Raw genomic sequence first — 17,662 nt, forward strand, 5'->3', positions numbered from 1 at the left:
ACATATTATCACATAATTAATCTTTCTAAATGTCAGTTTTACAAATTCTTATACAGTGTGTTTATAAATCTTATAAGATAAGACTCAATATATCAGCAATCTGTCTTGTTTTCCCCCCCCCCCCTTTAAGGCATTGGAGCGGGTTGCAGCTGGCCAAGGGGTAAGTAAGAGTGTTTAACTGATGAACAGGACAGTTTTTCTCTCTTCATACTTGACCTGCTGATGAACTTAAAACCTAATGGAATTTAATAAATATCTTGTCCCAGATGCATATTCAAATTTGTGCATTTTCTGTAAGTTTACTTTAAAAGCAAAATGAACTTTTCAGAACTTTCAAGCTTTTAGGAAAATTTCTGCATTATGCTCTTATACTAATTTCTTGATATTATGCTAAACAGTCTATAAATATTTCTGAAGAATGCTATTGTTGAAAATTGGGCTTTTATGTGCTTAGTTCAAGCAAAGATAACCTATATTATTCAGTACATTATTTTAACTATAGTCCAAAACACATACTTCAGTTGATTGATCAATTTTTTCTTTACTGACTTGATTAGCCATTAGTTGCAGTAGCCAAATGGGTTTGCACTTAGAAATAGAAGTTAAATATAATCCCCCAAATATCCATGTAATTGTCTTATCCTTTACCTTGTATTCAGGATTTTTGAAAGAGTATTTGAACCCTTTCATAAATGTTTTAAATTTAACCTAAAGTTTACAAATCTTTATTTTGCTTTTGTTCAAGGAACATTAATGTGTCAATTTGAATTGTTAAAAATAATAATTTAAAAAATAATTTTAATAACAAGTATCATTTACTGAGTGATTACTCTGAGCCAGGAACATTGTTAAGCATTTTGTATGTAATTATATTTTTAATATATTCACTTTGCCTATCTTAAAATTGATAAAATCTGATTCTTTTGAAGGCATTGGTATTAGAGCATATCATTTGAGTTTGGGAACTTTAAGTGAGTGGGACTTTAGTTACAAACTGCTGGTTTGCATCATGTCTTTACCACTTACTAGTTAATGAACCTGAACACATGTCATAATTTCTCTGTAGCTTAATTTCTTTTTCTGTAAAATAGGGAAGAAATAGGAGTAATAATAATACCTTCCTATAGGGTTGTTAGGATGAAATGAATGAAAAATGTACAATGCTTAAAACAATGTCTAGCACATAGTAAGTGCTCAATAAATGTCAACTGTTGTTGCTGTTATAGATAATTAATAATTATGATCATGAAAATAATAGCTAATTTTGACACAGAGCTTACCAAAGTACTATTTAAAGATCTTCTCATCAATTGAGATAATAAATACATAGTACTATATAGTATGTACTCTTGTTATCCCATGATACACATGAAGAGACTGTACGGTAACAAAGACTAAGAGACTTGAATCTCTTGAGTCTGGAATTCAAGCTCTTAACTACTATACTACATATCAACTTAATGGTTTTCTAGGGGTCCGGGGAAAAAGAGCTTTTATCCTAATACTCCAATGCATTCATGTGGTGTTTTTTAATTTTACAAGTATTTGCTCATTCTTACACTCAATCTTAGCAGTTGGGTATTATCCTAAACCTACATGAAGATGATATATAGCAAAAGTTTAATAGCTTGTTCTAGTTCCCTTAATTAATTGCAGAGCCCGGACTTCCAACTTAGTGCTCTTTCCACTAGACCTGTAAAATGCATGTCTGATACACATGCTTTAAGGGTATACACTTTGTGTTCCCTCCAATTTTAAAAATGCATTAAAATGTTAAGTTAATGTATCACTTAAGGGAAATAAAGTAAACTCTGAGCCACATCCAGTTTATTCTTGGAATAGTCAGGCACAGACTGTTCAGGAGATATTGATTCCTTTTCCCCTTACCCATCTGTATTTACCAGGATAGATAGTCCAGCTTAGTTATTTCAGGAATGCACATTTGAAGGTATTTTATAACCTCTTCCCTTTCTCTTAGGAAACAGCTGTAAAGCTCTTACTTACTCAGAGTAACTTGAGAATGACGACTTATTCTGTTCTGCTGTATTTTTCTGTGCATCCCATTATTTATGTTCTTGTTTAAAATGAACTTCATGTTCTTTTGTGTTGTATTTTACAATGATTTTAATAACAATATAAATACATATTTATTTCAAAGTTACCTTGATACCATTTAATGTAATTTGTTCAAAGGCATGAAGAAGAAGAGATTTTAACTATTTTAAGAGTTTCATATAAAATTAAACTTACCTATTATAGCCAGTCAACCAAAAAGTTAAGAACTTTGTAAGCCATTTATAGTACTAATATTTCAATTCATGCAATAGTGGATTTGCCGAAGTGACTTTGAATTTCAATAAAATGTTATAAGAATAGGTATTAATATATGAAAATGTACTTCAGCATTTTTATGAGATAAATGAAAGGATTTTTAAGGAAGTGGGGGACAAAGGACAAAATGGAGATTTTGGTGCTGTAGAAAATAGTTACTCAAGATGAGAAAATCTAAAATGGAAAATATATCCAGAGATTAAGAAATTCTAAATGAAATATTTTGGTATAATTTTTGAGGAAAGTTAAGTTTTGAAATCAATAGTTTTTTTCTCAAGTGAAGGCATTTGTGACAAATTTGGAAAGAGATTTTATAGAAGAATTTTGCCTTTGAAAAGTTACAAATTTTAGTGTGGGTACTCAAACATGTATATGAGTCTACCTTCAGTGAATTATTTTAGTAGTTATTTGGGGACTGTGATATTTGTAACACTATCCCCACTATTCCTACTTTCCAGTAGTAGAATCTGTATTCTTTCACAATGCTCTAAGAGTCTACAAGTGTGATTTTTCTCTAGTGACTTCGGAGGGCAATGCCATCAGGGGAAGATGTAAGAAAAATGATTGACCCTCAGCTCCCAACTTTTAGTTTTTGTAGTCTCAGCAGCACAGTATGGGATGTTAATGTTAGATGAGGAAGAGGGGCAGTAAAGTAGGTTTTCTGCCTGAGTGCAAAAAATTTATTTTGCTATAAACTCCATCTGAATTCAAACATATTTGTTCTAGTTGCAAACATGTGAAAATAACAGTTTTAGACTCCACAGGATAATAAAAGTTACAAAAGGGTGGCTCCATGGATATATACATTTCACTGAATTTTATCTTTAAAACTTTACCAGTCATTGGACAGTTTTCAGTTTTACCTTATTTGACTTCTTAAAAGCATTCAGTATTGTTGACATCCTTCTATTCTTACTCATTTTTTTAAAAAAATAATAACTGCATGCAAGCTGGGTTGTTATTGCTGACATTATTTTGTGTTGGATGTTCCTGTACTATCTATATCAAGATCTGTGGGGATGTGCATAGGGTTTTGGTGACTTTTGTAGTTTCTTAGTTCAAGTAATTCTGTTGCTGCGGTGAAGTGCTCTTTTATAAATAGTAGTGTTTTACCTTCTGCTCTTTTGAAACGATCATACTTCATTGGAGCCCTTCTCTTCAGCTACTGCCTCTTTCCATTCAAAAACCTTTGAACTTTTGGGACATCTCCCATTTCTCTTTCTGCAAGAAGTGAAGCATTGCCAAGAGTGCAATCTCTTATCCTTTGTTCTTTCTAAGGCTCTACTTTTCAACTCTGTAGTAACCAATATTGTCTTTCAGACGTCAGACATATCTTTATATTTCTCTACTTAGGGTAGTATCTTTCTTTGTTGGTGTGACTCCTAGCTGTTATTATCTTTATTCCACCTCCATTAAGACAAATCTACATTCTCTTCCTTTTCACACATATCCTTCCTGACTCTTAAATGCTCCAGAGCTGACTTGGTTGGTCTTGAAAGTATTTCTCATTTTTAACTGATAAGGACTCCATTTGGGCATTAGCTGATTGTTCATTGATTATAACGTTTCTTTCTTATTCACTACTGTTTCTTTTATGATTTCTTTTTTTTTTCCCTCAGAATTACTTTCACAATGAGAATTAGCCTCAGGGTAACACTTTCACTTGTAATGGAAAAATTATAAAGTCATCCTCTGTGTTTAGCAACAAAGGTTTCTGACATTCACTTTGGTTCCAACATTCTGGTATTTATTTTATTTCTGTTTTTTTGTTTCTTGTGCTTATATATGTCTACATTTTTTTCAGCTGCCTACTGAATCACTCTTCTATCGTGCTGTTCTTCAGGATATTATTAAAGATTGTTATGGCATCACCAAATGGTATGAGGATTTTATTTTAATAAGAATAACTATGTTATATTGTAAGTAAAGTGACTTTTAGTCTTCAGGTGAATTTATGCAGGGTCACTGTTATTAGTAGAAGCAACTTTGAATATGGGCATAATGTCAGTAACAAGTATACAACAACTGTATCTTAGGTTAATTATCATTAAAGTGGAGGCTCTAATGATTCCTTCTTGTCCTGAAAGCTTGTTGTAATGATAAAATAGTCTATGTAAAATGTATTTTAGAATTTTTGAAGTATTAAAATGTTAAGTAGTTCAGTGATGATATTATATGAACAAGAGTTATATTTAGAATGTTTCACATCCAGTACAGCATAAACGCTTAACTCTAATCAGAACAGATATTGATGATAAGCAACTATTATAGCCCCTGAGGTCTCTGCCAGTAGAATACTAGCACTGCATATGTTTTGTTTTATTCCTGTTGCACCTAAATAATGCACTATTTTTACAGAGAAGGGAAGGATGGGAGAATTTTTTTCATAATATTGGTTCAACAACTGTTGTATTCAAGCACACGTTTGTAAGTCTGGCAGGTTTTATGAATGTTCTCTTGCTAATTACAATTTTAGGATTCTGATAGTAATTTGGTATAATAGGATTATTCTACAAATTAAAATAAGGCAATTTTCAGCTTCTCAAAAGTCAATTCACATGTATTAAAAGATATAAAAGGGATTTTTAGATTAGCTATTATTTCTCTGTAAGAAAAAATATCAACTTTTTACCGATAGAAGTTGCTACATACAAGTACCTACACAGACTGTTTTCAACTGTCATTTCTATGTAGATAACTCCCAAATCTGTATCTCAGTCTCCATTCTCTCTCTCCATGTCAACAAAATGTCTAAAACTGAGTTTTTCATGTACTCCTGGAAACTAGTTCCTTCTCTTATATTTACCCCAAGATGCTAATCTTGTTGAAAATTCATGTCAACTCAAATATTTACTACCTGCCTTCTTTAAAGACCTCAAATCTGTTCATGTGTTTATTACTTCCTTTATGACTTCTTAAATTTGTTTCTGTTCTTTTCTAAACCTTTCTTCTCACTTAAAAACTCAGCACTTTCCAACGCTTCATATTCCTGCTTTCCTTTAATACTCAGAAGATAGCTCGTATTTATTAGAAGACTTTCAATTCCTGAGCCCACTGACCTTTCAGTCACATTTGACCAAGTCGGTAATTGTTTTTTCTCTAAAATCTCTTCCTCATTATCTTCCATTATTCTATATTCTCTGGGTTTCATTTTTCTACTCTGAACACTCATCTGCTTTCTTTACAGTTTCTTAATTATTATTCCATCCCCTAGGTATATCTAGCCATTCTTTAATGTTATATATGCAGCTCCTATCTCTTTATATTTCCTTTTTCTCTTAGGATTCTTACTACAAATGACTCTGGAAATATGTAACTAGCTTCCACCTCTTTTTCAGAAGTCCACATCCACTTTCTCATTTTCATCGGAATAACTTCAGTTAAGTACCTCACAAATACATCGATCAGCTACATCCAAAACCAATGTTCTCTTCCCACCAATTCTATTCTTTTCTTCTTCCTCTTGACTTCTATCAAACAGGTGTTATTTCTGGAAATAGCATGACCATTATCAAACATTAGAAGTCTAGAAATGATACTTGATTCTACTTTTATCATCAGACCACATAATTAGTTATCAAGATTTGTAAATGTTCTTTTTTTTTTTTTTAAATCCAGCAATTATTTATTATGTGTCAGACAACATGTTAGGTCCTTAGAATTCTGGATGCATAGGTAATGGTTTCCACACAGGAGCAATTTATATTCTAGTCAGGATGGCTTATGTGAAAACCAGACAGAATGATTGAAGCCTGCTTTCAATGACAGACTAAATAATTAGGATTAACTTACTTCTGAGGAAACAAAACAATGCCGGAGATGTGTATGGACATGCATGTGTATGTGTGTTTAAATCTGTTTTTAATTTGTTTGAGAACATCAGAGACCTATTGAAGTAGTTAAGAATTATAGGACAAAAATCAAAGAGGAAATGGGATTTCAAGAGAAGTAAGCCCAGCCTTTATGGCTGAACTTTCCCCAGAGGCATCTGTCAGTTCTGGAATAGACAACTGTCCACCCATCAGCAGAGAGGGTGAGCACAGCTTTCAACAGAAAGACAGTTCTAGTGAAACAAAAGTTAGAGTTCATGGTCTGGTGAGGACTCAGGAGCAAGCCAAGTAAACCACTCATACTTTGAGTTAGGTCCCTAAAGATTCATACAGTAAGAATAAGAGTGAACTAGAACAGTCCTGAAATGACTAAAGCCCCATTTTGAATTATCTCAAGCTGTGATTAAAGTATTTCAAATTGCTTCTGCTAGCTGCCTACAGGAAATAAATTGCCTCTGGACAAAATAATGTAAATCTAAGCCTCAAATTATCACTAATGTCATATATATATGTGTGTGTGTGTGTGTGTGTGTGTGTGTGTGTGTGTGTGTATATATATATAGTACCTTACAAAACCAATCCAAAATAACCAGGTATGTGATGAAACAAGACAACATGACCAAAATCCAAGATAAACTACAGTCAACAGAAATATACCTTTAGGAAAGCCAGAGAAAGACTTAAAATAATTATATTTGAGAGAGTTCAACTCTGGAAATATTGAATAGATGTACTTTTCTCTATTTTTCCTGCTAAGTACAACTAAATCCCCTGAACGTTATATATAAAATGAATACAAAAAGACAAAAGGTAAAGAGAATAGAGCAGTCTGGCTATGGGTTTCCGGACCGAAGGAACAATACAGTATGAGTCCCCCGGGTTTTCTTTTTGTTTCATATAGCCCAGGATTGGAGTTGAAAAAGGTGGTAATCCAGAACCACCAATAGGCACAGAAAAAAAAGAAATTTCAGATGAAAACTGAAAGACCAGGAACGGGCAGGCCTAGAAAAACTTTTGTGCATAACTGCCATACTGTAGCAATAGCAAAACAAAACAAAACAAAACAAAAAACAGAAATACCTGTGACTCTACTCTCACCTATGCCAACAAAGGCCAAGTAAAGAGCCTACACTTTCATCCTTGCCAGACTGTAATGAAACTCCCTTATAACCCCTTTGTGGAGTGGTATTAGATAAGGCTGAGTAGGAAACTAGGACTTTTATCCAACAATTAACACAATACCACTACCACAGTGTAATAGAGACCATGTGAGAGGCCTGTACTTCCTACCCACCCAGCCATAATATGACACCCCTCATTTTCCCCACTAGGGTGGTTGGTATCAAGGAAGGCCTAGTGGAGAGTCAGGACTTTCACCATCACTCAGCAGTAACAAGGTAACCCCTATCATGGTGTCAGTGGAGATCACATGGGAATATGGAAATCCCAGCAATAACAAAGACCTTTAATAATCAATAGAAGCTGACTTACCTTTACACAAAAACCTGTACAGAAATGTTTATAGCAACTTTATTCCTGGTCACCCAAACTGAAAACTACCCAGATGTCCTTCAGTGAGTGAATATTTAAGCAAACTGTAATAATCCATACCATGAAATACTAAGCAATAAAACAAAAAGTATTGTGGATACACACAGCAACCTGAGTGAATCTCCAGAGAATTATACTGAATGAACTGAAGTCAATCCCAAAAGGTTATATACTGTGTGATTCTATTTATATACATTCTTGAAATGACAAAAGTATAGAATGGCAAGATATTAGTGGTTGCTGAGGTAGGAATTGAGGGTGGAGTAGGCAGGAAGTGTATATGGCTGTAAAACAGCAACATGAGTGATCCTTGTGGTGATGGAAGTGTTCTGTGTCTTGGCTGCATCCACATCAGTATCCTGAATATTACCGTCATAAGACATTGTAGAAATCCAGATGAAGAGTACACCAATCCTTATTCTTTCCTACAACTGCATGTGATTTTATAATTATCTTAAAATTAAAAGTTTAAAGAACTATGCTCAATGTGCACATTGAAATAAAATATGCATTTTATTTTATTTTAAGAGAACTAAAACCTTAAAAAAACTAATTGAAAATTCTAGAACTGAACAATAAAATGACTGAAATCAAGAAATCTATGGATAGTCTTAACAGAACTTTAGACACAGCTGAAAAAATAATTAATGAACTGAAAGCAGGTCAGAACAAAATATGTACAATGAGGCATCAAAAAAGAAAAAGTTAGAGAATAGAAAATAAAGACTAACAGCTATGCGGAATACAGGGAATAGGTTTCACGTACATGTTAACTGCTGTCTGAGAAGAAGATGAGACAGTGAATGGGGCAATAGCAATAGTAAGAATTTTTCAATCCTGACAAAAAGATATCAATCTTAAGATTTGGGAAGTACACAAATCTTATGGTGAAGTAAAAAGAAAACAAGTTCTAGACACGTAAGAGTAAAATTGCAGAAAATAAAGACAAAGGGAAAATTCTTAAAGCAGCCAGAGGTGAGAGGAATGAAGGAGGGAAGCAGAATACCCCCAAAGGAACTGAATTAGTCTACCAACTGAATTCTTAGCATAAACAATGGAAGCCAGAAGTCAGTGATATCTTCAAAGTGCTGAAAGAAATTATCCTACAGCCTACACAGCCTATTAGAAAATACACTGTTAGAGGAGACAAAAAAAAGAGAGAGAGAGAAAGAAAAGAATGAAATATGCCTAGAAAATAACCTCAAAAGAGTAAATTTAAGTCATGGCATTAGTCCATTTCTATGCGGCTATAAAGGAATAACTAAGGCTGAGTAATTTATAAAGAGAAGAGGTTTATTTGGCTCACAGTTATGCAGACTATACAAGAAGAATGGTCCCAACATCTCTTTGGCTTATGGAGAGGGCCTCAGCTGTTTTCATTCATGACAGAAGGCAAAGTGTAGACAGCATGTGCAGAAACCACATGGCAAGAGAAGAAGCAAAAGAGAGGCAAGGTGCCAAGGCTCTTTTTAACAACCAGGTCTTGTGGAATCTAATAGAGCAAGAACTCACTGACTATCCCACAACCCAGGAGGGCAATAATTTATTCATGAAAGATCTGCCCCTATGACCTAAACTTTTCCCATTAGACCCCACCTCCAACATTGGGGATCAAATTTCAACATGAGGTTTGAAAGGGTCAAATATTCAGACTATAGCAGCCTTCAAAAACAGAGTTGAAAAAGTGCAAAACATAGAGAGCTTATTCAAGGAAATAATACAGAAAACTTTTTAGACTCAGAAAATGATACAAATACTTCAATGTAGGAAGGTTAAAGACTTTTGAACTCAACCCAAATAAGACTACTCTGAGACATATAATAATCAAAATCTCAAAAGTAAAAGAGGAAGGATCAAAAAAGCAGCAAGGGAAAAGCAGCTCTAATTCATCTGACAACAGACTTCTCAGTGGAAAATTCAGGCCAGGAGGAAGTGGGAGGACATTCAAAGTGCCAAAGAAACTGTCAGCCGATAATATGGTGGCCAGCAAAGCTATCTTTCAAATATGAAGGGAGATACTTTCCCAGATAAAAGAAGCTGACGAAATTGATTACCACCAGAGGTGTCTTACAAGACGTGCTAAAGGGAGTTCTTCAATCTGAAAGAAAAGGATGCTAACATGCAACAACAAAATCAGCTGAAGGTATAAAACTCATTGGTAAAAGTAAGTACACAGACAAAAATTCAGAAGACTCAATACTGTAAATGTGGTATGCATGCAGTTCATATCCCTGGTATAAAGACAAAAACACATATATCAAAAATAATAATCATAACATTTGTTATGATTATTAATCTCTTTGTTAAGAGAGAGGCATAAGAAAGTAAACAGACATCAAAAAGTCAAAATGTGGGGATGATGGAGTTAAAGTGTAGAGGTTTTTTTAACTTTTTTGTAGTAACAAAATGGCAGTAGTAGTTCCTTACCTATCAATAGCATTGAAAGTAAATTGACAAAATTATTAAAAGATATAGAGTAGCTAAATGGACCAAAAAAACAAGACCCAACTATTATTATATGCTACCTACAGGAAGCTCACTGCGCCTGTAAAGACAACACACATAGACCAAAAGTACAGAGATGAAAGAAAGATACTCCATTCAAATGGAAACGAAAGAAGAACAGGTATTTCTATACAGTTACCCTTGAGCAACACAGATTTGAATATACCAGACTCTATAGAATTCAGCAAAAGAAATATTAAGAGCAAAGTATATAACACCTACATCAAGAAAAGTAGAAAAACTTGAGATAAACGACCTAGTAGTATACCTCCAGGAATTAGAAAAGCAAAACCCAAGTGCAGGTCCACTTATATGCAGTATTTTTTTAATAAGTACATTGGAAAATATATTTGAGACTTGTGACAATTGAATAAACTTGCACACAAACCAAGTAGCCTAAAAATATCGAAAAATAAAGAAAATGAGGTCTATCTTGAATGAATAAAATATATGCATATTGTTTATCATTTACTACCATACAATATATACAAATCTATTATAAAAGTCAGAATGTATATAAAAACTTATGCACACAAACACAGACCATATGTGGCACTATTCACATCAAGAGAAATGTAAACTAATGTAAATATGAAATATTAAATCATAACCACATTAAATTAGCTATAGTATATAGTGTAATAATTTTATAGCCACCTCTTATTGGCATTGTAGTGAGCTCAAGTGTTGCGAGTATTTGTTTAAAACACTGTGTGTTGCAAATCTCTGTGTGATCAGTTTGTTTCTCCAATGGATTGTGTATCACAGTAAAAAGTGATCTCTCACAGTTCTTGTCTATTTTTCATTGTCTTAAGGGCAGTACCATAAACTTTGAATAACAACACCATGATATCCATATTAAGTGCCACTAGTGATCTTGGAAGTGCTCCCAATATGCAGAGAAAAGTCATGACATTACAAGAAAAAGTTGAAATGCTTGATATGTACCATAGATTGAGGTCTGCAGCTGTGGTTGCCCACTATTTCAAGATAAATGAATCCAGCATAACGACTACTGTAAAAAGAGAAAAAGAAATTCCTGACACCTTTGCTGCAGGTATAACAGCTTGTGCAAAAAACTTGTACTTTCTGTAAAATATAAATATGTTTTAATTGACTATGATATCAGTAAAGCTTCCGGTCAAAAGTAGGCTAGTAGTAGTTAAGCTTTGGAGTAGTCAACAGTTACATGCAAATCTTTTACTGCACAGGGTGTTGGCACCCATAATCCCTGTGTTGTTTAAGGGTCAACTGTACTTGCATCACATAAAATAGACTTCAAGCCAAAAGAAACAAAGACGGTCATTATATAATGATAATCAGATAAGTTCAGCAGGATATAACAATTGTAAATATATGTGCACTCAGCACCAGAGCATGAAAGTATATAAGGCAAATATTAATAGATCTAAAGGGAGAGATAGATTGCAGTACAGTAATAATGGGGGACTTGAACACCCCAGTTTTTGTAATATACTGATTAACCAGACAGAAATATAACAAAGAAACCTTGTGTTAAACTACACTGTAGAACAATTGGACCTAACTGACATTTACAGGCCATTTCATCCAATTGCTGCAGCATATATATTCTTTTCATCAGCACATGGATCATTACCCAGGATCATATGTTAGCCATAAAACAAGTCTCAACCAATTCAAAAAAGTAGAAATCATATGAAGTATCATTTCTGACTGCAGTGGAATAAACCTAGAAATCAATAACGTGAACCTTTGGAAACTGTACAAATACATGGAAATTAAACAACATGACCCTGAATGACCAGTAAGTCAATTAAGAAATTAAAAAGGAAATTTTAATTTTTTTTTTTTTTTTTTTTGAGACAGAGTCTCCCTCTGTCGCCCAGGCTGGAGTGCAGTGGCACAGTCTCAACTCACTGCAACCTCCTCTTCCCGGGTTCAAGCTATTCTCCTGCCTCAGCCTCCCCGGTAACTGGGATTACAGGTGTACGCCACCACGCCCAACTAATGTTTGTATTTTTAGTAGAGATGGGGTTTCACTATGTTGGCCAGGCTGGTCTCGAACTCCTGGCCTCAGATGATCTGCCTGCCTTGGCCTCCCAAAGTGCTGGGATTACAGGCATGAGCCACCATGCCTTGCCTTAAAATTTCTTGAAACAAATGAAAATGAAGACAACATCCCAGACTGTTTAGGATTCAGCAAAAGAAATATTAAGAGCAGAGTATGTAGCAATAAACACCTACATCAAAAAAGTAGAAAAACTTGAAATAAATGACCTAATAGTATACCTCAAGGAACTAGAAAAGCAAAACCAAACCCAAAATTCTAAAGAAAGAAATAATAAAGATCAGAGCATAAATAAATAAAATCGAGACTGAAAGAAACCCATGGAAGATCAATGAAATGAAAACAAGTTAGCATTATCTAATAAAATGGAAAATATATATACATGTCTCAGCAGTTTTACACCTAAGTATATATATTAGACAGAATCTTATATGTATGCTTCTGGAAACTTTTACAAGAATGATCAATAGCAGCAATATTTATAAGAGCAAGAATCCAGAAAGAAAAAGCTCATTAATAGAAGAATGGATAAATTGTTTTATATTCATGTATATAGAAGTATTTTATATATCACAATGAAAATGTATGAATTACAACTAGATGCATCAGTGTGATTGAATCTTGTGAATATAATTTTAACTGAAATCTCAGAAAAACTCCTGTAAAATGGTTCTACTTACATAATTCATAAAAGAGCAACACTGAATAATTTAGGAGTATAAATACGTGGTAAACAAGCAAAAACAACATAAGTATGGTAAACACAAGATTCATTATCATAGTTTCCTGTGGGAGTTGGGGGGAACAGTGGATTATTAGGCAGAGTGATAAGGTAGGGAAGAGGAGAAGTACATATAGAAATCAAAGTATTTAATGCTAGTAATGTATTTCTCAAGTTTGGTGTTGGGTGCAAGAGTTTCTTTTATTTACATTCTTTATGCCTTACAGATATTTTGTAAATACTTATTGCTTTGTTTAGTATCACTAAAATATTAATCTTTTATCAGGCTATACCCCACAGTCAGTTGAGCCACATATTATACTCCCATAGTATAGGCACCTCATTATAATAAGAAAAATTAAAATAAGTGGTTAAAAGCTTGTCTGAAGTCATATAGCCTGAAAGAACCAGGATCAGGACCAAATTCATAGTCCAGAAAGGTTTTCACCATCCCATTCTTACTTTTAATTGTAAATTCTCTTTGAGATATTTTTAATATGAGTTGATTTGCAAGGCTCTTTGTATTGGCACTGTAAATCAAGGTTAACTTAATTGGAATTACTGGTCAGCAATAGTAATAAAGACAGAAAATAAGGTCACTTAATTACTTCTTTTGCATTTTGTTTATTTTTCTTGCTAGCTAAAATAAATCATCTTCCAGTAATAATGCTGTTTTAGAGTAATTGAAACATTATCCTGAAAGTTCTTTAAGTGTAATTGTTTATATAGCCTAAGGTTAGAAGTAAACATTTTTCAGGGATTTAAGGATAACATTTTAACTTTATTATTTATAATTGTGATTTAGCCCATTTATGTTAAAACTCAATAATTTATAGAAATTTATTTATAATTAGTTCTTATCTATAATAGAAACTTTCTAAGGGTAATAAAATGCCAAGGAAGGAATTTCACGGATTAAAAATCTCTTTTAAAACACTTGGAAAGAAAACAGGGAAAATCCCAATTTTTACACTTTTTTCACTTTATTATTCTCTTGCATAATAAGAAATGTATACAGCTATACAAAAAATCTATAGTATTTTGCTACCTATAATTATGTTACTTAATTTAATTTTAATTGTGATTTTGCTATAATCAAATAGGAAAGTGAAAACTCAGATCTTAAAAACTATCTCACAAAATTAAAGATAGTAATTTAATCTATAATGTGTAGTTCAGTTGAAATTAGAAGGTATCTTTTAAACTGAAAAATAACTTGAAGATTTTTTGGAGCTCTCTTAAATGATAGCTATTTACAGCAAAATTTTATGTTGTTGATCTTTTAAGTCTTTCAATATGTATTAGCATACAAAAGGCATAAAATAATAATAATGTTATAATAATTTCTTAAATATTTTGTGATTATGGAGAAACTGAATTTTGGTACAATCTGTCCTGCATGTGTTTGTTTTCATTTATTTAGTATACCTCTGCTTCACCTTTCTCTAAAATCTCCCACAAAAATGTTGCTTCCTTGGAAAGTGTTACAAGTAAACCATGTTCTTACAATTGCATTTTTGGAGAAGCATGTGGGTGTTGTTGGATTCACTTGAGTAGAATTTTAATTAGATCCAGTGCATTCACTTGTATTAAAAGAAAGTATACTGATTCCTTTTTAGCATGCTGACCATGCTTTATTCTGACAGAGGGGCCCTTTTTAATCTGTTCTTAACTTCTCATCATTTATCTTTCCCAAATAGTCATGCCACTTTTCTAACTTTCAAATCTTTGCTAATAATTCTTTATGCCCAAACCTAAACTATTATTGTGGCATTCAAGGCCATTTCAAATCTGTTATTAATTTTCATTCCAGCCTAATCTATCATCACATTCTTCCTGTGCACCATGAGCAGCTGTCCATGCACACTGTCCTGGCATGCCAGATTATTCATCATTTCCCATGCCATTATTTTTACACTTTGTAGGTTTCCTTGGAGTTATTCTCTCTACCTGGAATATCCTCCCCCCTATCTCTGCCATCCTTTCATTCCAGGACCTCTGGAAGGTGAAATTCTGGGTTTTTTAAAAATCCAGTTCAGAAGACATCTCTGTGATAACTTTCTTTTCTCCTTTTCTTCTTTTTCTGTTCTCCTATAATACTTAAGCTGTGATCCACTGTTCTTACTGAACCTGAATAATACAATTAATTGTATTTCTACTCCTCTGCTACCTTCTGAGCTCTTTGATGACCAGTTTTCAGTTTTAGTAAATGAAATGGTGTATCATAGTGGTTAAGAGCACAAATGCTAAAAATCCTCTTTGTACCCAGTTTTCCCCTCTAACCACACTGTCCTATGTTGGTTCTTTCCTTTACAGCAAAATTCCTGGAAAGTGCTGACAATTTCTTTCCCATTTCCCTTAAACATATTTCAGTAAGATTTTATTTCCATCACTCCAGCAAATCACCCTTTTCTGGAATGATCCATTCTCAGTCTTCTTCTTACTTTGCCTACCGTTAGTATTGCACCCAATTTTCCACTCTTTATTGAAACTCTTCCTTCTCTCATATGCTAGGGAAAGACTCACAATATACTCACCTTTTTCTCTTGTCCTGTTTTTAGTTTTCTTGCTGATTTCTCATTTTCAAACCTCTAATTGTTGAGGTGGCTTTTTTTTTTATGTGTATACCTACTACATACATGATTTCATCCCATCTGGTGGCTTTAAGTATCATCTATACTGATGAATCCCAAATTCACCTGTTAATAACAATCATATTCTTCCAGGTACTCAGACCAGAAATCGTTAAGGCATCCTTGACTCCTCTCTCACTGCCTAGGTTCAATCCTTCAGCAGCTTTATAACCTCTCCCTTCAGAATATGTCTAATTTTTTTATCACTTTTCACCATCCTCAGGACCATCACTCTGGTCCAAGCCACCATCATCTTTCACCCAGATTGTTGTAATAACTTCCTAGTTGGTCTCCCCCTTCTACTTTTGCTCACTATAGCCTATTCTCTACACAATAACTAGAGTGATCCCATTGATATTTTAAGTGGGCTCCTGCTCACAATCTTCCAGTGGCTTCTGTTTACCTCAGAAGTAAAGCTAATGATTTTCCTGCGACCTGCAATCTGGCTCCTCATTTTTTCTCTGACCTCATTTCTACTCTTCTTCCTTTTGTTCATGTCTGTGCCAGATGCACTAATTTCTTTAATGTTCCTTGAAAATACCAGAAACACTTCCGTACTCAGGGCCTTTTATTATGCCGCATTCTCTTCCTGGAACTTTTCATCAGCTCTTCCTACTATCTAATATATTAATAGTACATGTTTCATTTATTTGTGTTGTTGATCATCTCCCATCTCAAATGATTTTTTGTTTCCTTTCGTTCACTTCAATAGAACCAAAGAACCCTACTCCAGAGTATTTTAGAAAAACTTTTGAAAGAGGATAAGTCAGATTTTGATTCTTCTGTAACTGTTCTCCAGATTGTTGTCCTAAAGTGCAATGATTCTGTGAAAATATGTAGGAAGAAAAGAATTTCTTAAAAGTGAATGCTTCATGCAGTATCCTCCTCTTAAAGACTTAAGTGCATATTTATATTTTAAAGACTCCTAATAGTTTGGTGAGAGACAGCAGCGTGTCACCATTAAGAACCTAAGCACAGGACCTCTACTGCCTGGTTTCTAATCCCAGTATCCCGACTGCATCACAGCAGTATGGTCTTTGGCATATTATTTTGTATCTTTTTGCCTAAGTTTTCCCATCTGTAAATTGAGGTTAATAACAGTACCTACCTCAAAAGAGTGTTTTGAAAATGAAGTTAAAATCTATAAAGTACTTACAACAATGCCTGGAACATACTGAGTGATACTTTATTATTATTAAAAGAAATCTCTTTAACTCTGTTGAAACCTATGCTTACTTGTTCATACAATCTTTCTTCTCCCAATTATATATAGACACTTAATTAAACACTGTTTTGTGGAGCCCACTCTGAAAAACACAGGAAAATCATGAAAATAATTTTTCTGATTTCTAGGGTCTCATTTGGGATTTAAGTGATTATTTGCCTATCAACTCCAAAGGAAATGACAATAACAGAATAAATATTTTGTCATAATTTTCTTTAATATCACAAATATTGATATGGAACTATAAAATATTTTGGAGAATTCCTCTGAAATATTAGTATGTTTAAATGTTAATATTTTCTTTTAACTACAGTAAACAGTTTATCTTAGGAACACAGCGTGACATCTTTTCTGTTTGGTGAATTATTTTTGCTCTCCTTTTATTCTTTTCTATCATGTCCGTTTAATGACAGAAGTTTCTGTGCGCATAAGGCTCTATGTGTTCCAAAACAATTTCTTCTAGGCTGAGCTGTTGTTACATTAATACTTCTACATGGAGGCAACATGAACAAATTATAAGTTTTTATTTTAAATTATTAAATATGAAGAGTAAAACTTTATTGGACCATAATGCCATATGTGATACTCTCAAGAAACTGTAAAGATTTTTGTGAATTTTCTTTTATAGCATGCTGCCTTATAAATAAGACTTCCACTACTGAAAAATATAACACACCCCATATTCCTTTTGTGAATAATCCTATTCTGCCCTTTTATTTTCCATTTAAAGATTCTTAGGCCTACCTCTTTTTCTTCTGTTGCTTAACTAATACAATTGCAGTATTTAGCTAGGTGCAGTGGCTCACACCTATAGTC

General features: G+C 33.5%; 1 protein-coding gene across 2 annotated transcripts in view; it reads left to right on the forward strand.

Moving 5' to 3' along the window:
* Positions 1–17,662, forward strand: part of METTL25 (methyltransferase like 25) — a 115,525-nt gene that overhangs the window by 75,119 nt on the left and 22,744 nt on the right. For both annotated transcript variants that reach the window (XM_011934130.1, XM_011934131.1), the window contains exons 7-8: positions 131–160; positions 4,136–4,209. In XM_011934130.1, the coding sequence (XP_011789520.1) occupies positions 131–160; positions 4,136–4,209 (104 nt within the window). The remainder of the gene's footprint in view (positions 1–130; positions 161–4,135; positions 4,210–17,662) is intronic.

Source organism: Colobus angolensis, unplaced genomic scaffold (genome assembly GCF_000951035.1).
Source record: "Colobus angolensis palliatus isolate OR3802 unplaced genomic scaffold, Cang.pa_1.0 Scaffold131, whole genome shotgun sequence".
Taxonomy (NCBI): domain Eukaryota; kingdom Metazoa; phylum Chordata; class Mammalia; order Primates; family Cercopithecidae; genus Colobus; species Colobus angolensis.